The following is a 25464-nucleotide window of genomic DNA, read 5'->3' on the forward strand; positions in this document are numbered from 1 at the left end:
AGCCCCAAAAGCCACCAAAGAGGGCGCACGTCCACTTATCCTCCTCCAGGATTCTGTCTCTCCTCCTCCACAGCAGGCAGGTGGCTGGCGGAGCAGACGGGGGGTCGACCAAAAGGGGGGAAAAAGGAAGGCTGAGGGTTCCCCACCTGTGTACCATGTGCTCTGTGCCTTGATTTACTGTCAGGCTCAGGAAGACGGTCTTAAAAAACAGAAATGGAGTCTCTGAAGCTCCGACTGAAATTGCACTTTGCCCTCCTGCACCTCAAACCTCCCCGACGCACTAAATTTAAAGGCCTTGGATTCGTGCCGCAGCAGCCTCCACGCCGCTTACTGGGGTCTCAGGCATATGTGTGTGTGTGTGTGTGTGTGAGCGTGTCAATGTGTTGTTCATCAAGTTAGACACAACTACGCAATGAAAATAGAGACTGATTGCTCCGATAACGGCGCTAATAGACGACCACACTTTTAAAGAGGCCTCGTCTGAGTGTGATAAGAGCGAACAGGAAACAAATGGCTGAGATAAGAGAAGACTGTGTGTGTGTGTGTGTGTGTGTGTGTGTGTGTGTGTGTGTGTGTGCGTGCACGATTTTACTTGTGGTTTCTTTCAAGCGATAAAAAATTGGGTTCAAAATAACAAATATGCCTTTTTCCCCAACAACGTCAGTCATATTTCATTTCACACCACCCAACAGGAGCAGCACTGAGGAGGAAAAGACAGATGAGTGAGATAAGAAGATGAAGCTCAATCACATCGAAGCATAAATCAAAGTTTGAGACACAAAAAGAGTAAAAATCAAGAGAAATACGGTGAAACGCACTGACATAAAGCAGAGGCCTGCGGTTCTCACAGGGCACGTGTGCTTTTGCCATTAGTCCAAGTTTCATTCTGACATTAATCGATATTAAACGCCTCTCGGGCTGCTGCCAGGGATCTGGTACTGCGCTCACAATTGTCTCAGTGGTGAAACAGAAAGCTGGGCAAAAAAACCCACAAAACTGTCCCCACCACAAAACCTGCGGCCGTAACTCAGCTTCGCCTTTTGAAGAGTTTGTGTGACAAGTGACACAACACAGCGGGCGGGGAGAGGGATTAGTGTGTGTGTGTGTGTGTGTGCGTGTGTGTGGGGCGGGGGTGGTCTCTCCACTTATTCCGCAGCGCACAAGTGGGAACACAAGATCGCTGTTGCCTGGCGGCCGCAGCCGGTGTGAACTTCCTCCTCTGCAGGAAAGAGGTTGGAAGCCTTTGATGGATTGAAACGAGCCGCTGCGCTCCGAATAAGACGCTGGAGATTTATGGTAGCGCGGCCGCCGTGGATGAATTCTCAACCATCCACCCAACCAACTCACCGCCACCCCCGCCCACCGCCCCCGGATCTCCGTCATGCATCACGCAGGGCGGCGAGGTGAAGCAGACGACTCTTAGACGAGCGTCGGCGAACATCGATTTCCACACGGACGACGGGGTTCTGGCTGTGAAATGAATTGAAGTGGGGGGGCGGGGAAGTCGGCGGTGAAGTCGGCGGTGAGGTCGGGGGTGGGGGGAGGGTGTCAGGGGGGCAATTGGGAAATGATTACATTCCTGAAGCATGTGTGTTCGATAGACCCCCCAGTTCGGCCCGGGGAGGAAGTGTGACAGACGTTTCGGGGGTTCAAAGAACCGCAAGAAATCAGAACCAGCCGATCGGGATTGTCCTCCGTTATTCCGTCGTTCGCTCAACATTCAGCCGGACCCCTTTTTTTTTTTTCTTTACTTCACACATGCGGCCGCTGTCCCACTCACCCCCCCAGCCCTACCACCACCACCACCACCACCACCACCCTCCCTTCGCCGCTGAAGCCACATGTTGATGATGGATGTGATGCCCAAGAGGGCCAATTAGCCAATTGAACGATGACACTGAAATAAAAATGTCAAGTTTCAGATGCTGGATTACTGCTTTTTCCTCTTTTTTTGTAAACAAAAAAAAAAAAAAAAAGCAAAACCAAGCACAATGGTGTTGGTCCCTCCAGTGGCGGAGCCACAAATGTTTCCTGGGGGGGGCCACAGGGTGAGATCATGACTCACAAAGTGGCAATAAGTAGATCCATGAAATGACTGTGACTAATTGTTATACTATCAAATGGTTTCAGTGTGACCTTGTAACAGTCGGCCTGTGGATGAGACAACAGCAAATCTTCTCTAATGCTAATATCAATAACAATAAACCTATATCAGCTTGTTCCTACTGTCCCAAGGTCAGGGACAGGGGTTCATTGTTTCCCCCCAAGAACAAAATCCAGACCAAGTCAAGTCAGAAATATGTTAAAAAACAGAAAGCAAAAAGATGATTTACATCAACTAACTAAGATGTGACTTGAGATGCTGTTGTGGAAGTGAAAGGCCTTTTGTCAGATTATTGCCGTACTGCACGTACACCTCAATGGGCATGAGAGGTGGGAAAACTATTCACATTCTGTACATAAGTAAAAGTACAGGTACGTGTGTAAAATAAATACTCTCACTGTGAGTGTATGTCTTGCTCATATGTTTTCATGTCTTCAGTGTCTATCTGCAGTGTAGAAAGTTGGCAAGATAAAAAACAATATTGCATGAGAAGGTGTGTCACCATGTAACTCCGCCCCCTGGGCCCGTCTGTCGCTGTGCACACCTCCACCTGTCGCTCACCGGACACCTGCTGCTGTTCATCCACCTGCACCGCCTGTAGATACCAGTGTTTGTTCCCGTGTGTGTGTGTGTGTGTGTGTGTGTGTGTGCGTGCATGTGCAATCACTCACTGTGCCTCTCTCTTTTCTCTTCCTCTGTCTCCTCACAGCATGCGATTGCCATCCCGTGGGCGCCGCCGGCAAAACCTGTAACCAAACCACGGGCCAATGTCCATGTAAAGACGGCGTGACGGGTATCACGTGCAACCGCTGCGCTAAAGGCTACCAGCAGAGCCGCTCGCCCATTGCCCCGTGCATAAGTACGTGAAAGCCACGCCTCTGAACTCTTCCCTGTCTGCCTCTCTCTCTCTTCTCTCCAGTGTTGTAGGACTCCAGACTGGTCTTGGTCTCAAGAACAATCACGAGACCACTTTTTAGGAGCAACTTCTAACTGACACATTTGCCCAGATCCTGGGTCAAGGGTCAAGACTCAGCCAACTCTGCAATCGTTAGCCGAATAGCGTAGTCGTCTAAGTCATATTTGAACGTTTTCGGAAAACAAGAAAAAAATAATTTTTTTAGCAAGCACATTGGTATTGATATCACAATTTGGCCAAAAAATGACTTAGGCAATTATGCTATGAGGCTAACGCAATGACAGATAATAACGGATGTTGGCAAAGCAGCTAAATGGTAAAGGAAATGATCAAAAGATGCCTTGCTGAAAAGAGATGTTGCTGTTCCATTTAGAAGAAAACTCCACAAATGTCTTGGTCCGGTCTCGATCTCTACGTTCTCTAGTCTTGACAAAGTCTTGGTCTCGGTTGGTGCCGTCTTGACTACAACACTACTTCTCTCTCCGACTCACACACACACACACACACACACACACATGCTCACACACACTCTTCACTCTTTAAATCCACTCTCACGCCTCTTTAGATGGATGCTCAGTGTCCAACTGTTGGTTTTCTTACCAGTAAATCTGCGGGCTTTGGATAAACACACCATTAAAGTGAACCTCCCGAGGTGACACCAGCGCCGCCTCTTCGGCCTCCCGCTTGGAATTTATGGCGAGCGAGAAGCCGGCGCTGTTGAAACCGAGATCACAGGAATCTGTTTCTGTATTCACTGACCATCACCATCCTGCTAAAAAAAACCAAAAAAAAAAACAAAAACAAAAAAAAAAACAATTGGCCTTATCTAATAGACACAAGGGGAAAGATTAAGGGGCAAGAATGAAAGAACTTTAACTGGTGCATTTTCAAGTCAAATTGATTTCAAATTTGTCCTTTATCCAAATAATGAAATAAGTCAGACCAACGTAAATCACTTCTTGAAATGCAAAATTGGAGGTGACAGATCCCTCTTTATACACTAGTGGGAAAAAACAACTGGATAGAACAGTGCAAGTGCGGCAAATGTTGGCGACTGCACTAAAATAAACTGCACTTGGAGGCTTCAGACTGATTCTCAGCGCCATACAGCACGTCACAAATGCACGAGGGGCCCAAAAACTTTTTTTCTCCCTCGCACTGCTGTATGTAGGGGGATGAATAGTCAGATCGACATCAATCACAAACTTGGGAGTTCGTAGATCCGACCTTATATGGTAATGACTCTCCTGCTGCTGCAGCTGGTTGCGAGCCTTCAATTGGCCAGATTTATGGCACCCTGGATGTCACCTCCTCCCTCTGGCACTGCCACACCACAAGCTGCCTTTTCATGACCCCTAGCATTGCGCAAAAACCTAAATATCGCAATAAAAAAAACTGGTAACAGCTCAACTTGGAAAAACCTTTCAAATATGGCTAAAAGATTTTGACGCTCTCATGAGGTGGTTTTCAGACGTATACAGAGGAATATCGCAAAGGTGTCATGGAAACACTTTGTTTGCATTTACGCATCAGCGGACGTGACGTACAGGGTCATGTGACCAGTTCACTGACCAGTGAAAACGGCGCCTTATGTTTGGACGGAGGCGGAGACAGAATATTTTTTTTTTACAAGTAACCAAAGACATAAATATAGTCATCATACAATCATTCTGGACAGCAAACAAATGTAAACAAACACGTCAAATCTCGTCCTGCGAGTTATGCTCTTGACACCATTCAATGGAAACACAATTGTATTAAATAGCACTTTTAATTTGCGAAAAACTGTCATGGAAACACAGCTACAGTTTGGTCCATCAGGAGGAAAAAAGGAAAAGCAGTTTTGAAATGACGCTATATTCCGGCATCCTAATTTTGCCTTGTGTCCCACACAATGGTTGCTGCACTCAGTGGCGGCTGAGGGAGAACCTGATAAAAATCTCAATTAAAGACCAGATTCTTTCCTCCTTCCTGCATCGCACAAAACCCTCACCTTCGCACAGCTGCGAGCACCACCACCACCACCACCACCACCAGCACCACCAGCACCACTCTTCATGCCAGCCTTTGATACACGCCGGTGGGGTTTTTCTCCTTCAGCTGCTTTGACTCGCTGGCATTCATCTCCCACCCACAACCTTGTGTCGCTCGAGTATCTTTCTGTTTTGCCGCCGCTGCTCCATTGGAGACAGCAAGGCCGACCTTCACGCACGGTTTCTCAGAGCATCAACTTCCCGAGGAGAGCCGAGAGAATGGATTTTTTTCTGCGTGAGGAAGTGAAGGAGATGAGAAAATGCAAGATAACGATTGGAAAAAAGCAAGCATTTTTGGAAGGGAGAGTTCATTGCTTAGTTGTATAGCAACAGCTGTGGAGGCTGAATGTGCCTCTCAGGTGATTGTTAGTGTGTAAGTGAAGTCGTCCGAAATTAAATGAAGAAAAAATAAAACCATGATAAAATAGAATTATTGATAAAAATCTGTTTTTCTAACCTGGAAACCACAGAGCAGCTTCTGACTGACACATTTTTCCAGAACAGACATGGGCAAACTATGGCCCGGGGGCCATATGTGGCCCGTTAATGTTCGGCCCGCTGAACTTAAAGAAATGACAGTAATAGTAACTCATAAAATAGCTCTATTTCATTCACTTTTTCAGTGTTTTAAGAGTCATTTCAATAAAGAGCTAAATACCATGGAGCTTCAAAGACAATATGATGATGATATGATCATATACTATGATACATTTGTTTTCCTATGAGGTGGGTCACCAAAACACTCCATCCATCTGCTGCTGCTCCGGCCCCCCCCCCGGTCCCATTTTAGAACCCATTGTGGCCCCACCAGTCAAACAGTTTTCCCACCCCTGACCCAGAGCATTAGGCACCAAAATAACAAAATAAATGCACTGATTCTCCGGCTGACTAACTTTTCTTTTTGTCTCCACGTTGTGTTCATTTTGGTACCAGAGATTCCAGTCACACCGCCCACGACTCCATCCACCAGCACGGAGGAGCCGTCAGGTGAGTTCAGCCGTGGTTTCAAACCTCCTCACCTGCCCCCTCTTCCCTCATTTTTAACCGAGTGTCCTGACAGGAGAGCATTAAAAACCAGATGTCATCTGCTGATATATACTGTAATTAGAAAAAAAATATACTTTTCCAGCACAACTTTTTTTTTCTCTCTCTCTCTCTCTGCACGAGTGCTGGAGTGTGCTGCTGGATAAATTGGATCCCTGATGCCTCTGCCTCCTCCTTTAAAGGGCTTCATGAATATTGAATCCATTAGCAGCAGCAGCTCTGCTCCTCCTTTAATCTCTCACACTTTCGCAATTAATCAGTCTAACGACGGCACAGTGGGGTGTTGATCTGCTGCTTCAGCCTGGAGACCTGACACTCGGCTGGATGTGATGATTTTTTATATTTTCTCATTTATTTTCTTTTTTTACATATCCCCAAACTGCATGACTTTACTCTGATTTATATCAAATCCTGAAGTGCGTCGACTGAGAGCTTTTCTTCTCACAACTTGGTGCATCAAGGGCCGAGGAACTGAATTAAATCACATTCGACTTTGTCCAGCAGCAGGTTAAATACTGACAATGGCTTGTCAGTATTTAACCTCCTGAACTGCAATGTAAGAACTACAGTTTTGAACCTATTTCACCTCCAACTTTGAAGAGGAGGTGAAAAAACCCCCGATACATCTAGCGACGGGAAAACATTCCTTTCTCGTTCCACATTTTATCTTCGGGCCTCACGGTGGCGAGAAAAAAAAGAGTCGTCTGTCAACGCGCGTTTGCGGTGTGTCACCCATGAAGTTTGCTGGAGGCCCAGGGTTTACAAATACGCACGAGTGCTTGAGATTTCTCCCGCCAGCTGTCGCCGGGGCCCTCGGAGGTCCCTCGGGGCTCCCGGGACGGACGCTCCCCGGCTCTCTCTCCTCCATCGTTCGCCCTTTTCTTTTTCTGCCTGTCTTTTCGGCACTCGTGGTCTCCCTCTGTTTCACGCTTTGTCGTCACGGAACACAGTGGGTGGTGGCCGGCGAGTGTCTGGAGTTTTCCCGAGGCTCTCTTGTCAGGGATCTGTCTCCTTTCGGGGTGGAGGAAGTTTTTCCCTCAGCTAATTGAGGGATTCCTGGACAGGAAGGAGGGAAGGATCCAAGGATTCAACGAACTTTATTGTCATACCCGTTCACATCTGCACTATAGTGGTACGAAATTAGGCCCCAGTGGAAGCCTAAATAAACAAAAATGTTAAAAACAATACAAATGCGAGAAAACGTATTCACATAAGTAAGTGTATATACAGGTATATACTGTATACACTACCAGTCAAAAGTTTGGACACAACCTATGAATTGAATGTCTCTTCTTTCATTCTCATGACTATTGACATTACAGTTTCTCAGTGAAGGCATCAAAACTAGGTATGAACACACATGGAATTATGGAGGAAACAATAAAAGTGTAAAATAACTCTCTTCAAAAAACAGCCACCTTCCATAAAAAGCATGTTTAGAGTTATTGAAGGTGTTTTTTCATGCACAATTACATATATGTTGTTCATGTCTTCAGTATCTATCTGCAGTGTAGAAAGTTATAAAGATAAAAAAAGATTTGCATGACAAGGTGTGTCCAAACTTTTGACTGGTAGTGTCGGTATGAACAGATAAACAGCATGAACAGTGTATGTAGTAAAAACAGACCAGATCTAAACAAACTAGATATGAACAGTATGCATAAAATGAATAGTATATGTAAATAAGTGTAAAGACTGAAAATAGTGCACTTATGGTGGAATGACTTCACCGATTGAGGTATGCGCAAATTTTTCAAACATAGTTTTTCCTTTTCCCGTCGAAGGCTCCTTTCTCAATGAAAAGAAAAAATGTAGGAAAGGGAAACAGCGTCCGTCCTGCTCACTTTGGCGCGTGAATCCTCTCCTCAAGGCCCATCCTTACATTACGCAGCGAACTGCACCAATGATGGACTCTCAGCGTCCAGGAATTCCCTCTCAGCGGCGATAATGGGGCGTTGGGAGCGCTCGACCCCCGAGTTGCCTGAAATCAGGCAAATTGTGAGGCAGAGCACCTGTCAAAATGGTGAGGAGGCGGCGGTCCCGGCGGACCACCCGGGCACCGGGCCCAGAGGATGCACACGTCTTCAAAAGGCTGAGCTCTGGCTCTGGTCTGGCCGGGTGTTCGGGCGGCGATGATATCATCTGACTGCAAACAGATGTGTTTTATCTCACTGAAAAAAATCCAAAAAACAACAACCCAACATTATTCCCACCCGCTAGGAGCACATGCTTCAAATAGGATTTGTTTTGTTTTAATTAACTGAAAGGCATTTAATTGTTTCTTTCATCGTTGTTGCGTGAAATCTATTCCAGCTAGGTTTAGATAAAATGAAATAACAACAAAAAAAAAAACATTTCCCAGAATTCCTCAGTTCAGGAAACCACGCTGCTTTGGTGTTGGGAGTTTAATCCCCAACACCAAATAGTTAATCGTAATAAATAATCAGAATCAGAATAACGAAAGAAAACCACAACAGAGTGATTTCGAATGAGCCGATTAACAACCGACAAAAACCAGAACAAGGAAATATTAAAAATGCAAAGGAGAAAATAATAGCTTTTAGTCGATAAATGTCAAGTATTTTAAAAAAAATTTGGGATTTATGATGCGGTGAGCTGCTTTGGAAATAACTGCTGAAAAGGGAAAACACCGCACGGAAGTGAGTGATTCCAGGCCGCTGTTATTAGGCTGGCAGCTGTGAGGCAGGTGCCTGGTGGAGGCTAGTGTGTGTGTGTGTGTGTGTGTGTGTGTGTGTGTGTATGTATGTGTATGTGTACGTGTGTGTGTGTGTGTGGGAGGCGGGTGGGGGAACGTGCAGTTATTTCTTTGGGCTGCTGTGTGCTTTGGGGGGATGGAGGCTGCAGGAGTAAAAGAAAGAAGAAAGAGTGGATATAAATTTGTCTCCGACCACACGGGCTGGAATGCTCGGAGGAAGAAGCCTCGGACGGGGCGGCGCAGACAAAACATACATTGTGCTCGTAGGTCACGGATGGTGTGAGTGGCTCCTCCCTCAGATCAAGACGGAGATGTCTGCACGCAACACGGAGGGAGGAGGTTCACTGCTCATGACCTGTGATGGCCGGATACACAGCATGCGAGAGTAGTGATGACGACAACGATGATGATGATGATGATGATGATGATGATGATGATGATGATGATGATCGTCATCATCATCATCATCAGGAGGTGAGGCCGAGTCATAATGAGTAGGATGAGCCTCAGAAGGCTGTGTGTGTGTGTGTGTGTGTGTGTGTGTGTGTGTGTGTGTGTGTGTGTGTGTGAGGGAAGGGATTGACTGGAAGTGATCAGAATGCGTGGCCGACCCCTCCTCGGATTTTATTTTCCGGGACCTGAGTCTGGCCTCACATCCTGCAGCTCAGCCGCCTCGTCATCGATTTGATGTCAGAGAGGAAATTGAAAGGCAGCAGGTGCAGAAACAAAAGAAAAGGACGACTGAACTTATGACATGACGCCTACATTTGTCGGCTTGTTGTCTGTCTGTGTATTCATGTGATGGAGTCTGTGGCTGTGTTCCAAGTGGCCGCCTGCTCACTATACAGTCACTACGTATATAGGGGCTGCGCCAGTTTGTAGTCGAGTCCAAATCCTGAGTGAACTTTGGTGTTCACTACATATTCACATTCACTGCAATGTATCCCACAATGCATTGCTAAAAGTAGTGGCAAGAGGAGTCAAGTGTTTTATATACTGTATATATATATATATATATATATACATATATATACAAATATACATACACACGTATATGTATGTATATACATACATATATACATACATAAATTGAGAGAGAGGGATATTAATATAAATATTGATATATTTAGAATATATATATATATATATACATATATATGCATACATATATATATATATGTACATATATATATGCATACATATATATATACATATATATATGTATTTATATACATATATATATATATATATATATACATATATATATATATATTCTAAATATATCAATATATCAATATATATATATATATATATACAGGGAGAGAGAGAGAGAGAGAGAGAGAGATAAGAGTAGTGCGCTTGAGGGTTTTTTTTATATTCAGTGCTACAAAGTTAGCTACATAGAACTAACTATAAACTCTCTATCTAAATACATCAACTTTATGTGCATTATTCAAAATCTATTTGACCAATATGCTGCCTGCCAGCGAATGTCATACTTAAATTCCTTTGTATAAAATATTTTTTTTCGATATAGATGTATCCTTTGTATCACAACTGAAATGTGAAAAGCGTTAGCGCAGTGAGCTAAGGCCCTGAGCTTGCACCTTTCTCCAGGCAGTGTTCCGTACTGATCAGATGAACTTCTTGTACCTCTTGATTTGCGGACTGAAATAAAACTTCCACTCCTGCTCTTATAGAGGGCGCACATACCTCAGTGATCCCCCTTTAGCGGGACGCTAAATTGCATTGGGAGGCAGCAAATAAACAGACGATAAAAGTGCAGTTTTCTGGAGGTTTGCATCAAGTATTGAGTCCTGTGTGAAATTTAAAAAAGAAAATACAATGTGGGACCTTTATTTCTAAAATCAAGTCAGGAACCCGGGGCACCTTCACTGCTGTTGTTTCTATTGTCAACTGACGGCTTTTTACGAAGCGACAACACAATGCCTCTCTCTCTCTCTCTCTCTCTCTTTCTTTCTCCCTCCTTCTCTGGACGAAGTCCAGAACTCACAGCGGTGGCGGTGCGAGAGCAGCGCAGCACACTGGCATCCATAATCCAAATTACATGCTTTATTTGCTGCAATTTGTTTCTCAATCAGTCCGGTTGAGGGAGAAAAAAAGGCCTCCTCCTGGGCTGGCGTTCACACCTCCGTGTCCTGCTGCTGCTGCTGCTGCTGCTGTCTACCGTAGGCCCTGTTTGCACTTGGTCATTTCATGGGTTTTTCGTATTCCGATCGGCAAAAAACACATGAAGTAACCAAGTGCAAACAGTCCAAATCCGTGGTTTTGGTATTCGGACAAATGGTAGTCGCATCGCATCAAAACGCATTCGCCACATTCAGTCAGAGGGTCTTTGACCACCGTTCAGTTTGGTTATTTATACACAGCTTCGGCTGAACTGGTCAAATTGAGCAACTTTATGTTTCAGAGAAACAAGACTAAGATAAATGTTATCAGCAGCCTCAGCTGTTTATCCGCTGTTAATCACACAGTAATACCCCTTGTATATTTAGGATTCTGAAAGATGACAGACAAATTTGCACAGACACGTGCACGATTGTCTGCTGCCTTTTCCCATGATTTTTTTTTCAATGCTTGCTTGGATTTTGCATGTGTGCAATGTGAAGTTTAATTTTATTGTATAGTATTAAGCTCAGCTTGTTCCATATTTTTAGGTTTTTTTGGGTCCTTATGAAAAGGTTCAGTGCGGATATCTGGAGGAAGATTCTTTTCAATAAATGTCGACGTTGGACCCAGACTGTCCAAGTTTGACATTTAGGCCCCACTGTGTATTTGAGTTTGACACCCGTGATCTAAATCAAAGGCTGCCGTCCCTGCGCGCTGTTAACACGCCCCATTCTGTCTCGGAGCAGCTTCAGCGAGAGAGTTCCAAAATTGAAAACGATTAGCTCAAAAGCAGCATACAGCACTTTGATGGGTGGAGGAGGGTGGGGGGCAAAGGTCCACCTCTCAGTTACACCACTCCTCGGCGCTCTGAATGCCGGGAAACAAAGCGGCGTAGTAACGACATCTACTCAGAACACCCCAGAGCACTTTTTTTTCTTCTTCTTTCCCTTTTTTTGCAGCCAGCCGCTTACAGGGCTGCTCCCACTTTTTGGCTGCTGTGGAACGTGCGCACAAAGGGAACATTTGTCCTCGCCGTAGGGGACTCCCTGGCCCTAAATGGGGGATCTGGGGGTGTTCTCAGCGGGGCCCGGAGCCACGTCTCAAGGGTACACTAATGGGGAACGAAAGGCTATCAAAGGGAAGTATCATGATGGCATCGGGGGGGTGGGGAGGGAGGGTTATGAGAAAACAAAAGGCCTCCTTTCCACTGCGAACCCACCACCACCACCACCACCACCACCACCACCCCCAACCCCCCATCATTTACATGGTAATCAGGTGCAGCCCAAATAGACTCCTCTGTTTCATTTACTTTGCCCATTTTTCCTCCACTCGTCTGTTTGTTTCCTCCGCTGTTCACTACTGGCAGCTCCTGCTACGCCGTGCAGCGCCGCCTTCGGGGCTTTTTTTCTCCACCAAATTGCAGATTTCACTCCAATCCCCCTCTCTTCCTCCGCCCTGATAAACTTTGCTTCTTCTTCGCTCGTCAACCTCTCCGCCCCTGCGCTCTCTCTCTCCAGCGGCGCTGTCCGTCCTCCCGCCCACCTCCCCTGCATTTTTCCACGCCGCGCCGTTCCCCCGGCAACCTCTTTCAAATGGAGCATAAAGGCACGGAGCAAAAAAAAAAAAGAGATCTGGTCACACTAATCGTGTGTGTGTGTGTGTGTGTGTGTATGTGTGTGTGTATATATATCCGCAGGCCGCGCGAAGGCTGCAATCCTTCTTGCACCGCCCGTCACTGTTCCCACTGCCAGTCGTGGTCCATCCATCTCGCCGCCCCGTCCTCCTACTCCTTTTCCCCTCCCGAGCGACAGACTCAGGAAAGAATTCATAAAAACACAATGATACGGCGTTAGTTTCAAATAGGACTTCCAGGCCAGTCTGCCTGTTTCCCAGCAGGGTGTAGCAAATTACTGCAGCCAGATAATAATTATTATCATTATGATAATAATAATAATGATAATGATATATTTCTTATAAGTGCCTTTCTGAGGACACAAGGACTCTTTACAGGAAACACGAATGCAATACGGCAACGGTTAAAAGCCTCCACATCTGTGGAGGAAATGTTTCAAAATCAAAGTAATTCAATAATGTGTAATGGCCCTTCTAAGAATTTGGTATTGGTGCATCCCTACATAGCACCATAAACATGAATAGCTCCAACCAAGATCAGCATTAAACTTCAGCAAAAAAAACCCAACAACTGACAAAACATCAAAAACCACCTCTCCACCCCTCCACCCACCCAACCCCCCAAAAAAAGAAAAAAAGAAAGTGAAAAAAAAAAGTTCCCCTGCCTATAGCGCGTCATGGATGGCTAGTTTTCCATTCCTGACCTCCCTTTGTGTGGCATTGACCCCCTTCGTACCCTCTCACCTTCCACTCCCTCAAATAGCGGCCAGTTCTCACCCAGTCCACCCCCCAACCTCCTCTCCCCCTACAGACCCCACCTCACTTCTCCCCACACCAACCCCATCTGCACACCAATAAATGCAGAGGCCTCGCATGGCCGTGAGATGACGCAGCCGCGATCTTTTATTTTCACTTTTTTTTCCCGGAGGTCAGGGGCTGAAGTGATGAGCGAGGTGAGATGTGGAGGGAGGGGGCAGAAAGTGGAGGGTGGTCCGCACACACAGGCCTGACTCACTCCACGCACAGCAGTGTGTTAGATGTGGGACTGAATTTTTAACGCACAAGCACAAGTACAAGCACGCTTACGTACCTGTGCAACGTGTGGCAATCAATAAATATAAATCTTTAAAAAAAAAAAAAATGTAAATATTGAAAAATAAATACTGTTCCATCTGGTTACAAAACCAGAGGGAAATATTTTTCTTAAAGATGTTGTGGATTAACAGAGTGCAGTAACTCTATCTAATAGTACGTGTATCTGACTGAACATTTTCTCCCCATCCTTACTCACAGCCTGTTTTGAGATTTGCTCGCTTTGTTTTTTGTTCATTCCAACAAAGTCTCAAAACCAACTCATTCTCACACAACCCTTGTTTTATTCCTTTGTCTCCTTCAGATTGCGACACCTATTGCAAAGCATCTAAAGGCAAACTGAAGATCAACATGAAGAAGTACTGCAAAAAGGATTACGGTAAGGAAACAAAAAACATCAATCACATGTATTTTAACTTCTCTTCTAGAGAGCCAAACACGAGGCTAAAACAAGGAAACTCCAGTCAGACAACAGCAGAGTTTAGCTTCCTGTCATCTACGCACACACAAAATAGAAAGTGGCTGTTTTCCCTTTAGGACGGGCAGAGTTTTTTTAGGTTTGACTTTGCACCGAGTCATGAACTCATCACGTATTCTGCAGCACAGACGAGCTCACAGCCCAGCAACAGTCTGGAGGCGGCTGCTCCAGGCAGCAGCAGAGGTATTTGACTGATGGCTTACTGCAGCTCCCTGAGGACCAATGGAGACCAATGATTAAACAGGAGACGGACGATCTTCAGAGAGGAAGCAGACAGAAAGAACGAGAGAAAGAGTGTTGGAGCAAATGGCCTGGAATTAGTATGCATACGTGTGTGCGTGTGTATGTGTCTGTGTGTGTGTAGCCTGACTCTGACTGGGTTTTCTAAGAGATCTTCACCCCCCCAACTCCTCCACTTTAGACTTTCTCGCTGCATTCTTGAGAGCTTCTATCCACCGTGCCTGCCATTCAAGGTGTGGATAAGACATATGACCTCTCGCCTCCCCCTCCCCCTCCCCCTCCCGCTGTCCCCTCTCCTGATTGAAGTCATGTTGCTTGAACTGGTCAACCAAGCGGTGGCATCCTGCAGCATACCTCAGCAGCTTGACAGACAGGCCTGGCCTTTGCACTGCTGGGATTTAGGGAGCCCGAAGGGTCAAACTTATACACACCTTCTCTTCCACTATAAGCTCGACTGAGGAGATTGGTGTCTCTGAACTATGCTCCAGTTGGCACACATGCATCCGCTTCATGGTTATGTGGTTGTTTTTAATAGTGCTTTAGTGAACGATTCAGGAGTGGTTGTTTCATTGTTACCGATACAGAGACATGAGCAGACTATTTGAATTTGTGTGTGTGTGTGTGTGCAGATTTTATAAAGAAATGATTGTATTCCATTGGGATTATATAAAGGTTAATACAATGATTTTAGCAATTCAAAAAGTCTTTTTTTAACTGACTAGTAGTGTTGTCATTCATAGTTCAATGACTGGAGAGTACCCCAGGGAAGTCCTTGGTCCAATTTTGTCTTAAAGGTTCAGTGTTTAATATTTGGAGATTTTGAAGAAGAAACAGCAATGTCAAGTGGTTACATTTCATGTTGCAGCATCTTTCACTCTCACTCCCCCTCCTGAGCTTGCCAGTGAACTACGGTGAGCTGCACACCCAAACCAGGATACCTCATCCACCTTCAAGGTGATGTCAAGGTCCTTACACACCTGGTGTGTAAGGACAAATTTTATTTGCCTCGCAAATTCTGTACGCATATCCACGTCGCGCTTTATTCGCATCACTTCACCTATTTCCTGGTGTGTAAAAGACCTTCAGGCAACTAGTTTGTCCACACCAGGCTTCCTTAGAAATATGGCGGTGCAAGATGGCAGCTAACTGGGAGCAAGACCCATGCTCTATATATATTCTTACAGATATATGAGAACCATTCTGAAGGGAAGGGAAATCCAATTACTTTTATTGTACTGCAAATCTACACATTTATTCATATATTTATAGGCAGTATATTAAGCTTTTACCAACTTTAGAAATTATAAATCAAGTCAAATATTACACAATGGATTGCATTGATTGTGCAACGCAGAAATGTTAAACAGGAAGTCTTCATTCAAGTATGGAGAGGTGGAAAGGGAAGTCAAGAAAAGATCACTCAACACATGGCTGAGTGCCCTCATATGTCTGTATCTCGCAGCAGCGGAGGACAGGAAAACCTCCAAAATGAAATCAGTTTATGTTGCGGTTGCTAAGTGCAGAGGATCTGCTGGTATTGATGTTTAAGATAACACCAAGCAAAGCAAAAGCCAAGGAAGCTGGGCAGCAGCCATGCTATCATGAGGAGGGTTTCCTGTCATAGAAAAACACATTTTCATTGGTCCTATTCTTCCAAACACATGTACGCCCCTGTAGACAAGGAAATGTAAAAAAAAAAATAATAAAATAAATAAATGTATGTATGTAATTCTAAAATATACATTTCCCCCCTTACTTCATCTTTGGTCCCAGCCTCTCTTTCCTTGCCTTCCCCACTCCAGGCAGGGGGTCTTTATGCTGCCAATACACATGAGAACACTAAGCAGTCCGCCATATAATCCGTGTTGAAATGGACCGGAACCAGACCCCTGGACAGTTTTTACCACACATGAGCTTAGCTAAGCTAATCACAACGTCAAATACAATCTGAATCTCCCAAAATGTGTGTTAGGAGCTTTGGCTTTGGACTGTTGTGAAAAGAGCAGCAGGGGAGCTGGGCTCCACGCTGAGTCAGGGAGCAATGGTACAAGCGTCAGTGCTGAGGAGCGGAGCAGTGTGCCACTGGCAACAGTGTTGGTTTTGTTGACAAAGACTATGACGGCAAAAAAATGTGTCAACAAAACAATTTCCATGTCATTATGAAGCTGTGTACACTATCTATACAATCTACATGCACATTCAAAACCTTACCACCATTTAATAACATTTGATGGATGACTGACTGAATCATGGAATAACATTTGGTGACCAATTGTTTTTACTCTTGCACTCAGTCGACTAAAAGCCAGACTAAGGCTAAAAGATTTGGGATGACTGAAACGAAATATAGTATGTTATTCATAAAGAGTAGGACTGAAAAAGAATTTGCTGCCAAAAGGAACACTGACTGGTAAGATATACCTGCTCCAATAAAAAAGTGTAGAATTATTATGATTATTCCATCTGAATGTATGAGACAGGAGTTTTGTCGAGCCACCTTCCAAATATTGCGCCCTGATTGACAAATTCCTATCTAGGCTCTTTACAAGACGGAAAGAGCCAAAGGATTTAGGAAGTCTTCCATCGGCTGGATGGATGGATGGAAGGATGGATGGGTTGGAGGGTCATTGGATGGACGGAATTGTCAATAGATGGATGGATGGATGGATGGATGGATGGATGAATGGGTAAGTGAATGGATGATGGATGGATAGATGGATGGATGGATTGATGAATGGGTCAGTGGATGGATGGGTCATTGGATGGATGGGTGGGACATTGGAAGGATGGGTCAATGGGTGAATGGATGGACCAGTGAATGAATGGATGGGTGGATGGATGGATGGATGGATGGATGGATGGGACCATCGTTGATGTGTGACTCCTGTCATAGTGGTCTGACGTGCCCCGAATACACTGCACTCCCTTGATACCATCACGATGTTGCTCTCCATTATCTCTACACCGAAGGTGAAACCCCCTTCCCCGCAAGACGGTCCCTCTATAATAGCTGTCCACTTAGCACAGAAAAGGTTTGAAAGCTCCCGTTTGACGGAGTCAATGTGGCGGTAATAAATATTGATATTCAATGGTTTGGATGCATGAGAGTGATCCTTTGCTCCCATTTTGCATTCTCTGAGGAACATACCAGTTGATTTACCCGGTTGTATAACAACGCAGCTTTCCTGCTAATGTCCCTAATAGCTCTTCCATAATCCTAATCTCATTACAAATCACACTGCTCCATGAATTGTAATGGACATAATGCATGGGCGGACAGTGCTGCATACGGTATTCACTCTACAGTTTCAGAAGGGCTTTTTACTAAGCCTCCTTTACTCCCATGCATTAGCTAGAAAGTATTTACTTATTTATTTATTAGACAGGGTCAATGCATTCTAACACAGATACAAGCTTGCAGCGTGTGCATATAGAGTTTATAGCTAATGCTGATTCTCAACAGCAGTCCTCAGCATTTAGCCAATGTCTATTTACTTGTTTGGCATGTCTGTGTTGCAAGATGACGCTGTTTTTTGTGATTAAGAAGCAACATCACAAAGCATCGACCTATTAGCACGCCATTTGTTGAAATACTTCAGTTACGCTAAAGCACTGAATTGTGAAGGGATTTGGGGGACATTATTTGGTATTATCATTGTACATCTGCCAACTCTACACTTGTGATTCCTCCAGCAAGAGTTTGCTGATGCTCAGATAAAGACGGAAGGACAAAAGAACCAGTGTGCGATGCAGGAAAAGGCGCCCTTTCTTTTCTGTTCTTGTGACATGAACCCTTCCCTTCGATGGTGATTCTATAAAGTTGATGATGCAACTTTACAGGGGAAAGCGAGCAAGTTTTCCCAAGAACGTGATAAATTGTGCAATTTCTTCATCCAAAAGAATGGGGGGTAATTTAATGCAGTGACAGATTTACTCCAAATGGAAGGCACAGTGTTACAATCCAAATGTTGAAGATTTTTTTGAATTGCATGCAATTAAATGCAAACATTTGTGCTTCCAGAAATAAGAAATCCTACTGTACCAATAGCCAGAATGAGACTTGAATGGTTGAGTGGTAACATCGTGCCTCTTGTGTCCTCCGCAGCCGTCCAGGTGCACATCCTGAAGGCAGACAAAGCTGGCGAGTGGTGGAAGTTCACCGTCAACATCATCTCCGTCTACAAGCAGGGCGAGAGCCGCATCCGCCGCGGCGACCAGTTCCTGTGGGTGCGGGCCAAAGACGTGGCGTGCAAGTGTCCCAAGATCAAAGCCGGCAAGAAGTACCTGCTGCTGGGGAACGACGAGGACTCCCCCGGCCAGGGCGGCGTGGTGGCAGACAAAGGCAGTCTGGTGATCCAGTGGAGGGACACGTGGGCGCGCAGGCTCAGGAAGTTCCAGCAGCGTGAGAAGAAAGGCAAGTGCAAGAAGCCTTAGGAGACGGAGCGGAGAACCGCCGGAGAGAGGAGAGGAGGTCAAGAGCGAGCTGAACGGGTCATCGAAAAAAGAAAAGAAAAAGAAAAAGAAAGAGAGCACCGGAGGACCACAGACAGACAAAAGACTGTATATGTTGCTGCTTTTTTTCGTTTGTGTAGAAGCATGAAGAGAATTATTTAGGACAATTTGTTTTTTTCTAGTGAAGTTTTGTTGAAGGAGCTCACCATGCAGATTTTGGTTTTATGGTTTATTTTTACGTTGTGATTTTTCTCCCTCTTGTCAGAGTTGCCAAATTTGCACCTATTACCAGCATTATACAGTTACGTGTGTTTATTTTTTCTTTATCTCAGTATGAAAATAATCATATTTTATGTTTTAATGACCGCGGACTGCCTCCGCCGGTGCAAATTCGTCGTAAAACAAGAAAAAAAAAAAAAAACCAACACCTCGTCACCCCTGCAATGTTGCCTCCGCATGGTTTCTCTATCTTTTATGACCAGCTACGAGGTGAGCGAGTCTTCACTGCGACCGACCGAGGTAGTTTCATATCGAAGAGTCGTGCCATACAAAGCTGTTGTCTGAAAAAGAAATGATGAGTTGAGACGGTCACCAAGCTGCCCCTTATTATTTTTTCATGTTGTATTACTGCCGAAAAAGTTCACAGGACACAAGTGAGGAAGAGTGGAGGATAAACACACTTTACTGACTGAAGTATGGAGCACATTTTCACCTCCCATCCATCACTTCCGACTCCAAGTTCATTTTGAGGATTTAGCTGTTTGTAAAAAACAAAAACAAAAAAAAAAAACTTGCATGTGAACACATAAGATTGTAATGTCCATCTGACTTGGTGGTGCTCATGGTACTAATGTTAATACCTTTTGGAAAAAAAGGCAAACTGCCTTTAAAATTATTTAACTTTCTGTACGTACAGTTTTTTTTTTTAAACTACAACAAGAGTTTAACAATAACGGACAGGTGACGTTTATTTAGACATTAAGTATGACTGTAAAAAAAGAAACTATAAAAATAACAGAAATCTGTGCTCTTTGCATATAAATACATTTTAAAGCTTCTGAAGTGGCAACAAAATATTTTTTGTTTTAATTAATTCCACTGGGGGGAAACCTTCCTTGTTCCACATAAATTTAACATTAACCTAAAGTCTGTTGTTTTTCAAAAAGGACTTTTTTATTTTTACTTTAAACCTTTATTTTATCAGACAAAATCATTGAGAACTCATGAACGTTAATGATCGAACCATTTTACTGTCTCGGCTGAGAGTTCTGCACCTGCGCAGACACTGGCATGGTGCTTTCAGTATGATTATTTTTGCTTTAAATTTAGACGTTAAGGCAAGTAGAGAAGACGTTTCAACAGGGGGAAAAAAATGCAGTGGGGGAAAAATTATCATAAAGTTGTAGGGCTCAGAAAATAATTCCAGTTCAGATGAGGAAAAAAATAAATAGCAAAAAAGTATTTTTATATATACGCCGTTATTCAGAGTAACTCTTACAGTGCTCCGAGTCTGCAGATGAATACCACTTAAAACACACACACACACACACACACACACAATGCATGACTGTATGGTGACAAAGAGGAGAGTGTGCAACCAGTCAGAAGCTGCAGCCTCCCATTGACCTGTCACCTTAATTCTCTTCACTTCAACACTTCCAACAACAGGGAGAGATGGGCTGAATTGCAATCACTTTGACGCTGCTCGATTCTTACCACATTGCACATTTATCTGTATGCAGTTCACTCTGGATTTCTGCGTGGTCTTTGAAATCAAACAGAAGAAGAAGAAGAACAAAAGCTCAGGTTCATAGGAGGAAGCCCTCAGTTGTTCGGACACGTCACGAATCGCCATCTAAATCCCAATTAGACGTCGTCTCATTTTTTCTGGGAATTTCTACACAAACTGAAATTTCTCTCTGTGAGACCAATCAAAAGGGCTTTTCCAAAAGGTGAGGTAGCGAATCACCCGGCTTGAACCGTTGGATGAAACCAGGCCACGGCATCGCTGAGATGCATCTCAGTATTTTACGCTTAGAGTTCCGTGTAGTCAGTTGATTTTGTACTTTGTGATGCAAAATGCTGGTGTCGTTTCTGCTACAATGCAGATGCGCAGCATCACTATACATTATTCACACAATATAATACGTCTGTAGCCTAATGATCTCCAGAGCAGCGCTTTGATGAACCGCCACACACACACACACACACACACACGTCAAAGCATTGCTTTGTGTTCATACTATGAATTGTAAATGTTGTTTAGTTTTCAACATTGCCAAGACTTTATTTTTCAATGTTCTTTTACAATGCTTACTAATATATTATGGTTATTATATATGAATATATTTAATGACACAAGACACTATGGATTTTATTGTCTTTTTCAACTTTTTTTGTATTATTTGTGGTCGTTTAGATTGTTGCCATTAAAGGAGATAACTACTGAACACATCAGCCTGGTAGAACTAAATCCAAATTTACAGTTGAAATAAACTCTTGTTACATTAAACAAATTTGTTTTTGTGGATCTGATTAATTACAAGATATGTCAGACCTTTCTTTAAAAGTACTTATTGGTTTAATTACAAGGTATGTATATGGTAGTAGGAAAAAGGGACACTCAACATAATTGAATTAAATATTTGCTGAAAAATGAATATTGTTTCAAGACTTTGCGGTTGCATTAGGTAGAATTTTTTTGTTTTAAAAGAAAAAAAAGAAAAACTAAATTCTTGTATTTGCCCAGGATGTATGTCAGTGAACATTCGGAAGGTTTTGGGTGATTGTACAAAAGGAAATATCCTTGAAGACTGAAGAGTGATTCTTAATGCAATATATCATAAATATGTCCGAGGCATTGAACTATGGAAGTCACATTACGGTTTCAGTTTACAGCTTCATATCATGTTACAATACTGCGAGCACAGACTGACTGTAGTCCACCCACCATTTAGTGGAAATGTCATTTTTATTATAAATTACAGGGAAAATTGATTTACAAAAAGGAAAGAAAGAAAAAAATAGTTAGTTCTGATCAATTAGTACCTTTCAGAGTCAAACACAACTAAAAGGACAGTTTGCCGTTTTACAGGCAACAAGTCAACGGGCGAACTTCAGAAACAAGTCTGACTGTGACCTCGATTTCAAAAGTTTACGACTGGAAGTTAACAAAGTCTGTTGCCTAAACGGGAAGAACAGGAAAATAAAACCCCAGCGAGATGAGCCGTCTCGTAGGTCTTTGTGCATTCATTCGTTCATTCATTCAACGCAGAGTCCGCACGACAGCAGGGCTCCGCTGCGCTCCGGCAGTAGCCCCGCCACCCTGGTCGGCTACACTGGCCACACAGCGACCACCACAATGGCGATGAGGAGCAGCACGATCACCACCAGCATCCCTGAAAGACAGAAGATAATATACTGAGTTATCAGTGTTTTTTGTTGCATAGATAGATAGATAGATAGATAATAGTTAAATATATAGTAGATAAATAGTAAATCATTCCTGCAAGGGTGACTGTGGTTATTATATTCAGTATACACAATAACAAATATTATTATAATCCATGAAAGCTAGTTCAACCTTCCATTTGACCCTGTTTTTTGCAAAAGAAACAAAAATATTTGCATTTGAACCGAGAACATCACGCATTCTGCGTCAAGTGTTCGACACTCTGGAGCTGAAAACATCCCCGCAGAACAAAAGAGGAAAAAAACAAACGCGTGCAGCAGAGGGGGCAGCAGAGTTGTCGGAGACTCTGACTTTGCAAGACAAAAGTTGCATGTTTTCCAAGTCTACAAACGCCTCGTCCTGACTCTGCGTTCTGAGACGGAAAACGTCACGCAGCGGAGGAACTCTAGACCTGATGGGAGACAGACTCAGGCGGAGGACGGGAGTTGGGAAGACACGGGGGGGTGGGGGTGCACTCAGCGGAGGGAGGAAGCGAGAGCTGCTGGCCACGAAGCCCTCAGACTTCTTGATCCAACTTGAGTTCCAAGAGTGGATACCCTCACTGCACATCGCCCGCTTTTTTTGTTTCTTCTCTCGGTGATTTAGTGCCATTTCCATGCACCCAACAGCCACAAGAGCTGATTGCTGCAGACTGCACACTATGATAGGCACATGTTTCTGATTGGGCCGTGAGAGAAAAGCCGCCGCTTTTCAGGGAAAAATGTGCAAAGGCTCACTCACACTTCATCAAAGGGGTTTACCCCGGGGACCTCCAAATATTACAGTTTTTATGACAGCCACCACCCAGGGGAGGGAAAAATCTTTCTGTTGTAAAAAATCCATAACAGGTGGAGATTTCCTCTTTTTTAGAAAGCAAGCAGGCCGCTTTTGGGAACGGTGTGAAGCTTTTTATTTTAAATCTAAGACATTTTTAGAACCAAAAACATTGGATGAGGTGTGGCTCTTTGACAAATGCCACTAAAACCTTCACCAATTGCAAATGGACCCTTTACAAAACACACATGTTGCACAATAACACAAACGTAGCGAGCTGCAGCAGACTTGGCAGGACTCGTCACTGTGGGGGGTTCACATGAAACCCTCGGAGTCAGAGGGCTGTTGAGGCTTGTTGGGGTGTAAATCTCATCTGCGGCAATCCACTGGGGACCGTGTGGCTTTCACATACACATGCAGTTGTACTTTTACATTGATGCACACAGGTCCTGTTGTAACTCCTGCTGTTGAGGACAAATAAAAACTGGACTTTTCGTTTTACAACGATTCTGGCCGAGTAATTCCTGTAACAAGTCACGACACAACAGTCAAAGTTAACTTGACTGTTGTATTATGCACGTTGTATATGTAAATTAACTGCAGACGTTAGTTAACATATGTAGACGTCTCCAAGAACACAAAGTATTGATGTCTACAAACACCTTTTTCCTTCCAAATTGAACCAGGTACTGGTCTGCTGGTGCCAGTTCTTGGTAGGTTCAACCCTGCACATCTTCAGAACCTGGTCTCTCTTTCAGCAGCAAGGAGTCAAGTTAGAACCATGGCACCATGTCATCATACAATGGTAAAAATATATGGTCGTCCTTTTTCAATGTCTTGAGTTCAGCGATGATGAGTTGGTCGACGCCCCGCTTGTACCCTGTTGTTAACACTCATTCATCTTCGATGCCCACTTTCTCCTGCTCTCGGGGTCACGGAGGTCTGCTGGAGCTTATTCCAGCTGTCACGGGGTGAAGGCGGGGTTACACCCTGGACAAGTGGGCAGTTCACATAAAATGTAACACCAAATGACAAACAACTATTTGCACTCACTTACCCAGCTATGAACAATTTAGAGTTTTTTTTCCTGCAGTAATAAGTTGCCAAGTTCACCTCACATGAACTCCAGTGTGAAAACTCCACACAGAAAGGGCTCTGGGCCTGGCATTCAAACCCACGACCTTCTTGCTGTGAGGCGACAGTGCTAACCACAGCGCCACCATGTCGCCCACCACACATCACACTAGATGAACAGTACATGTGTCGTTGATCTTTGGTTGTGTCAAACTCCACAAGGTAAAGACCCACGTTTGGCAAAAACATGCTGGATTCATGTAGTGTGAGCTAATAATAATAATGGATTGGATTTATATAGCGCTTTTCTAGACACTCACAGCGCTTTACATGAAACCCATTATTCATTGACACCACATTCACACTGGTGGTGGTAAACTACATGTGTAGCCACAGCTGCCCTGTGGCAGACTGATAGAAGCCTGGCTACCAATCTGCACCAAACAGCCACTCCAACCATCATCCCACATTCACTCACATTCATACAAGGCAGTGTATGTGTCTTGCCCGAGGACACAACAACAGAGATTGGGATGGAGTGGAATTTGACTTTCTATCGTGAGACAACTGAGCTACAGTCGCCCCTTGGAATAAAACCATCAAAAAAAAACATTGTAGTGTGCTGTGTAAACGATAGTCCACTTAATGAAAACTTTTTTCTCCAGGACATGTTCAAGCACAGTTTCCTCAAGACCCTGGAACAGAACTGGAACCCCATCACCCTCCCCGACTCACATTGTCCCAAGTTATTTAGCACACAGCTGGTATTTTCTCCAGCCGTTCGCTTCCAGTTTACATTTCACTCATTCTTGGGCGCTGCCCGCCCGTCCGCCCACCCCTCTCAGAGGCCTAATTGGTCGTCTTTCCCCACAGGCAGACGGGGCGAGATAGAAGCCACGTTGAACTAATTGCTTGCGGTGGCAGCGGCGGGTCTGATGAAATGTAAAGCCGACCTTGATTTCTTTGCCCACACGGAACGCAGCTCTGTTGTGAATCCAGATGTCTTCGCACCCCATTTGGCACTTATCGCCTCTCGGGTTTCCTGGAGTTATTTGGTGCAAAATGTGTGTAAACACATTCCGGATCCCACTGTCTTGGTCTGATTAAAGCAAAGGGCATATACATGATATTTTAGTAGGCATCATCAGCGGTTGATTGGATGGGCCTTCCCGATGGCTTGTGAGTAGGGAATAATTAAGGATGCAGAGATCAAGACGGCACCGACTGAGACCAAGACATTGTCAAGACTAGAGAGCATCAAGACGAGTGAAAATGCCTCAGAGTCCGAGACGAGACCGAGACCCTTAAGAAGCAGTGTTGAGACC

At 44.2% G+C, this 25464-nt stretch overlaps 2 protein-coding genes across 2 annotated transcripts in view; one reads left to right on the plus strand and one right to left on the minus strand.

Moving 5' to 3' along the window:
• The window catches only part of ntn1a (netrin 1a), a 60247-nt gene extending 38891 nt beyond the window's left edge, over positions 1-21356 (plus strand). The window contains exons 4-7 of the mRNA XM_076042791.1: positions 2814-2963; positions 5987-6040; positions 13975-14049; positions 18494-21356. Of these exons, the coding sequence (XP_075898906.1) occupies positions 2814-2963; positions 5987-6040; positions 13975-14049; positions 18494-18822 (608 nt within the window). The 3' untranslated portion in view covers positions 18823-21356. The remainder of the gene's footprint in view (positions 1-2813; positions 2964-5986; positions 6041-13974; positions 14050-18493) is intronic.
• Positions 21357-21792: 436 nt separating this feature from the next.
• The window catches only part of stx8 (syntaxin 8), a 34796-nt gene continuing 31124 nt past the window's right edge, over positions 21793-25464 (minus strand). Inside the window, exons 8-9 of the mRNA XM_076042804.1 lie at positions 22150-22238; positions 21793-22118 (exon numbers count right to left, since the gene is read on the minus strand). Of these exons, the coding sequence (XP_075898919.1) occupies positions 22174-22238 (65 nt within the window). The 3' untranslated portion in view covers positions 21793-22118; positions 22150-22173. The remainder of the gene's footprint in view (positions 22119-22149; positions 22239-25464) is intronic.

The sequence above is a fragment of the Nelusetta ayraudi genome, unplaced genomic scaffold (assembly GCF_046127955.1).
Source record: "Nelusetta ayraudi isolate G7.1 ecotype Tasmania unplaced genomic scaffold, CSIRO-AGI_Nayr_v1 ptg000004l, whole genome shotgun sequence".
NCBI classification, from domain to species: domain Eukaryota; kingdom Metazoa; phylum Chordata; class Actinopteri; order Tetraodontiformes; family Monacanthidae; genus Nelusetta; species Nelusetta ayraudi.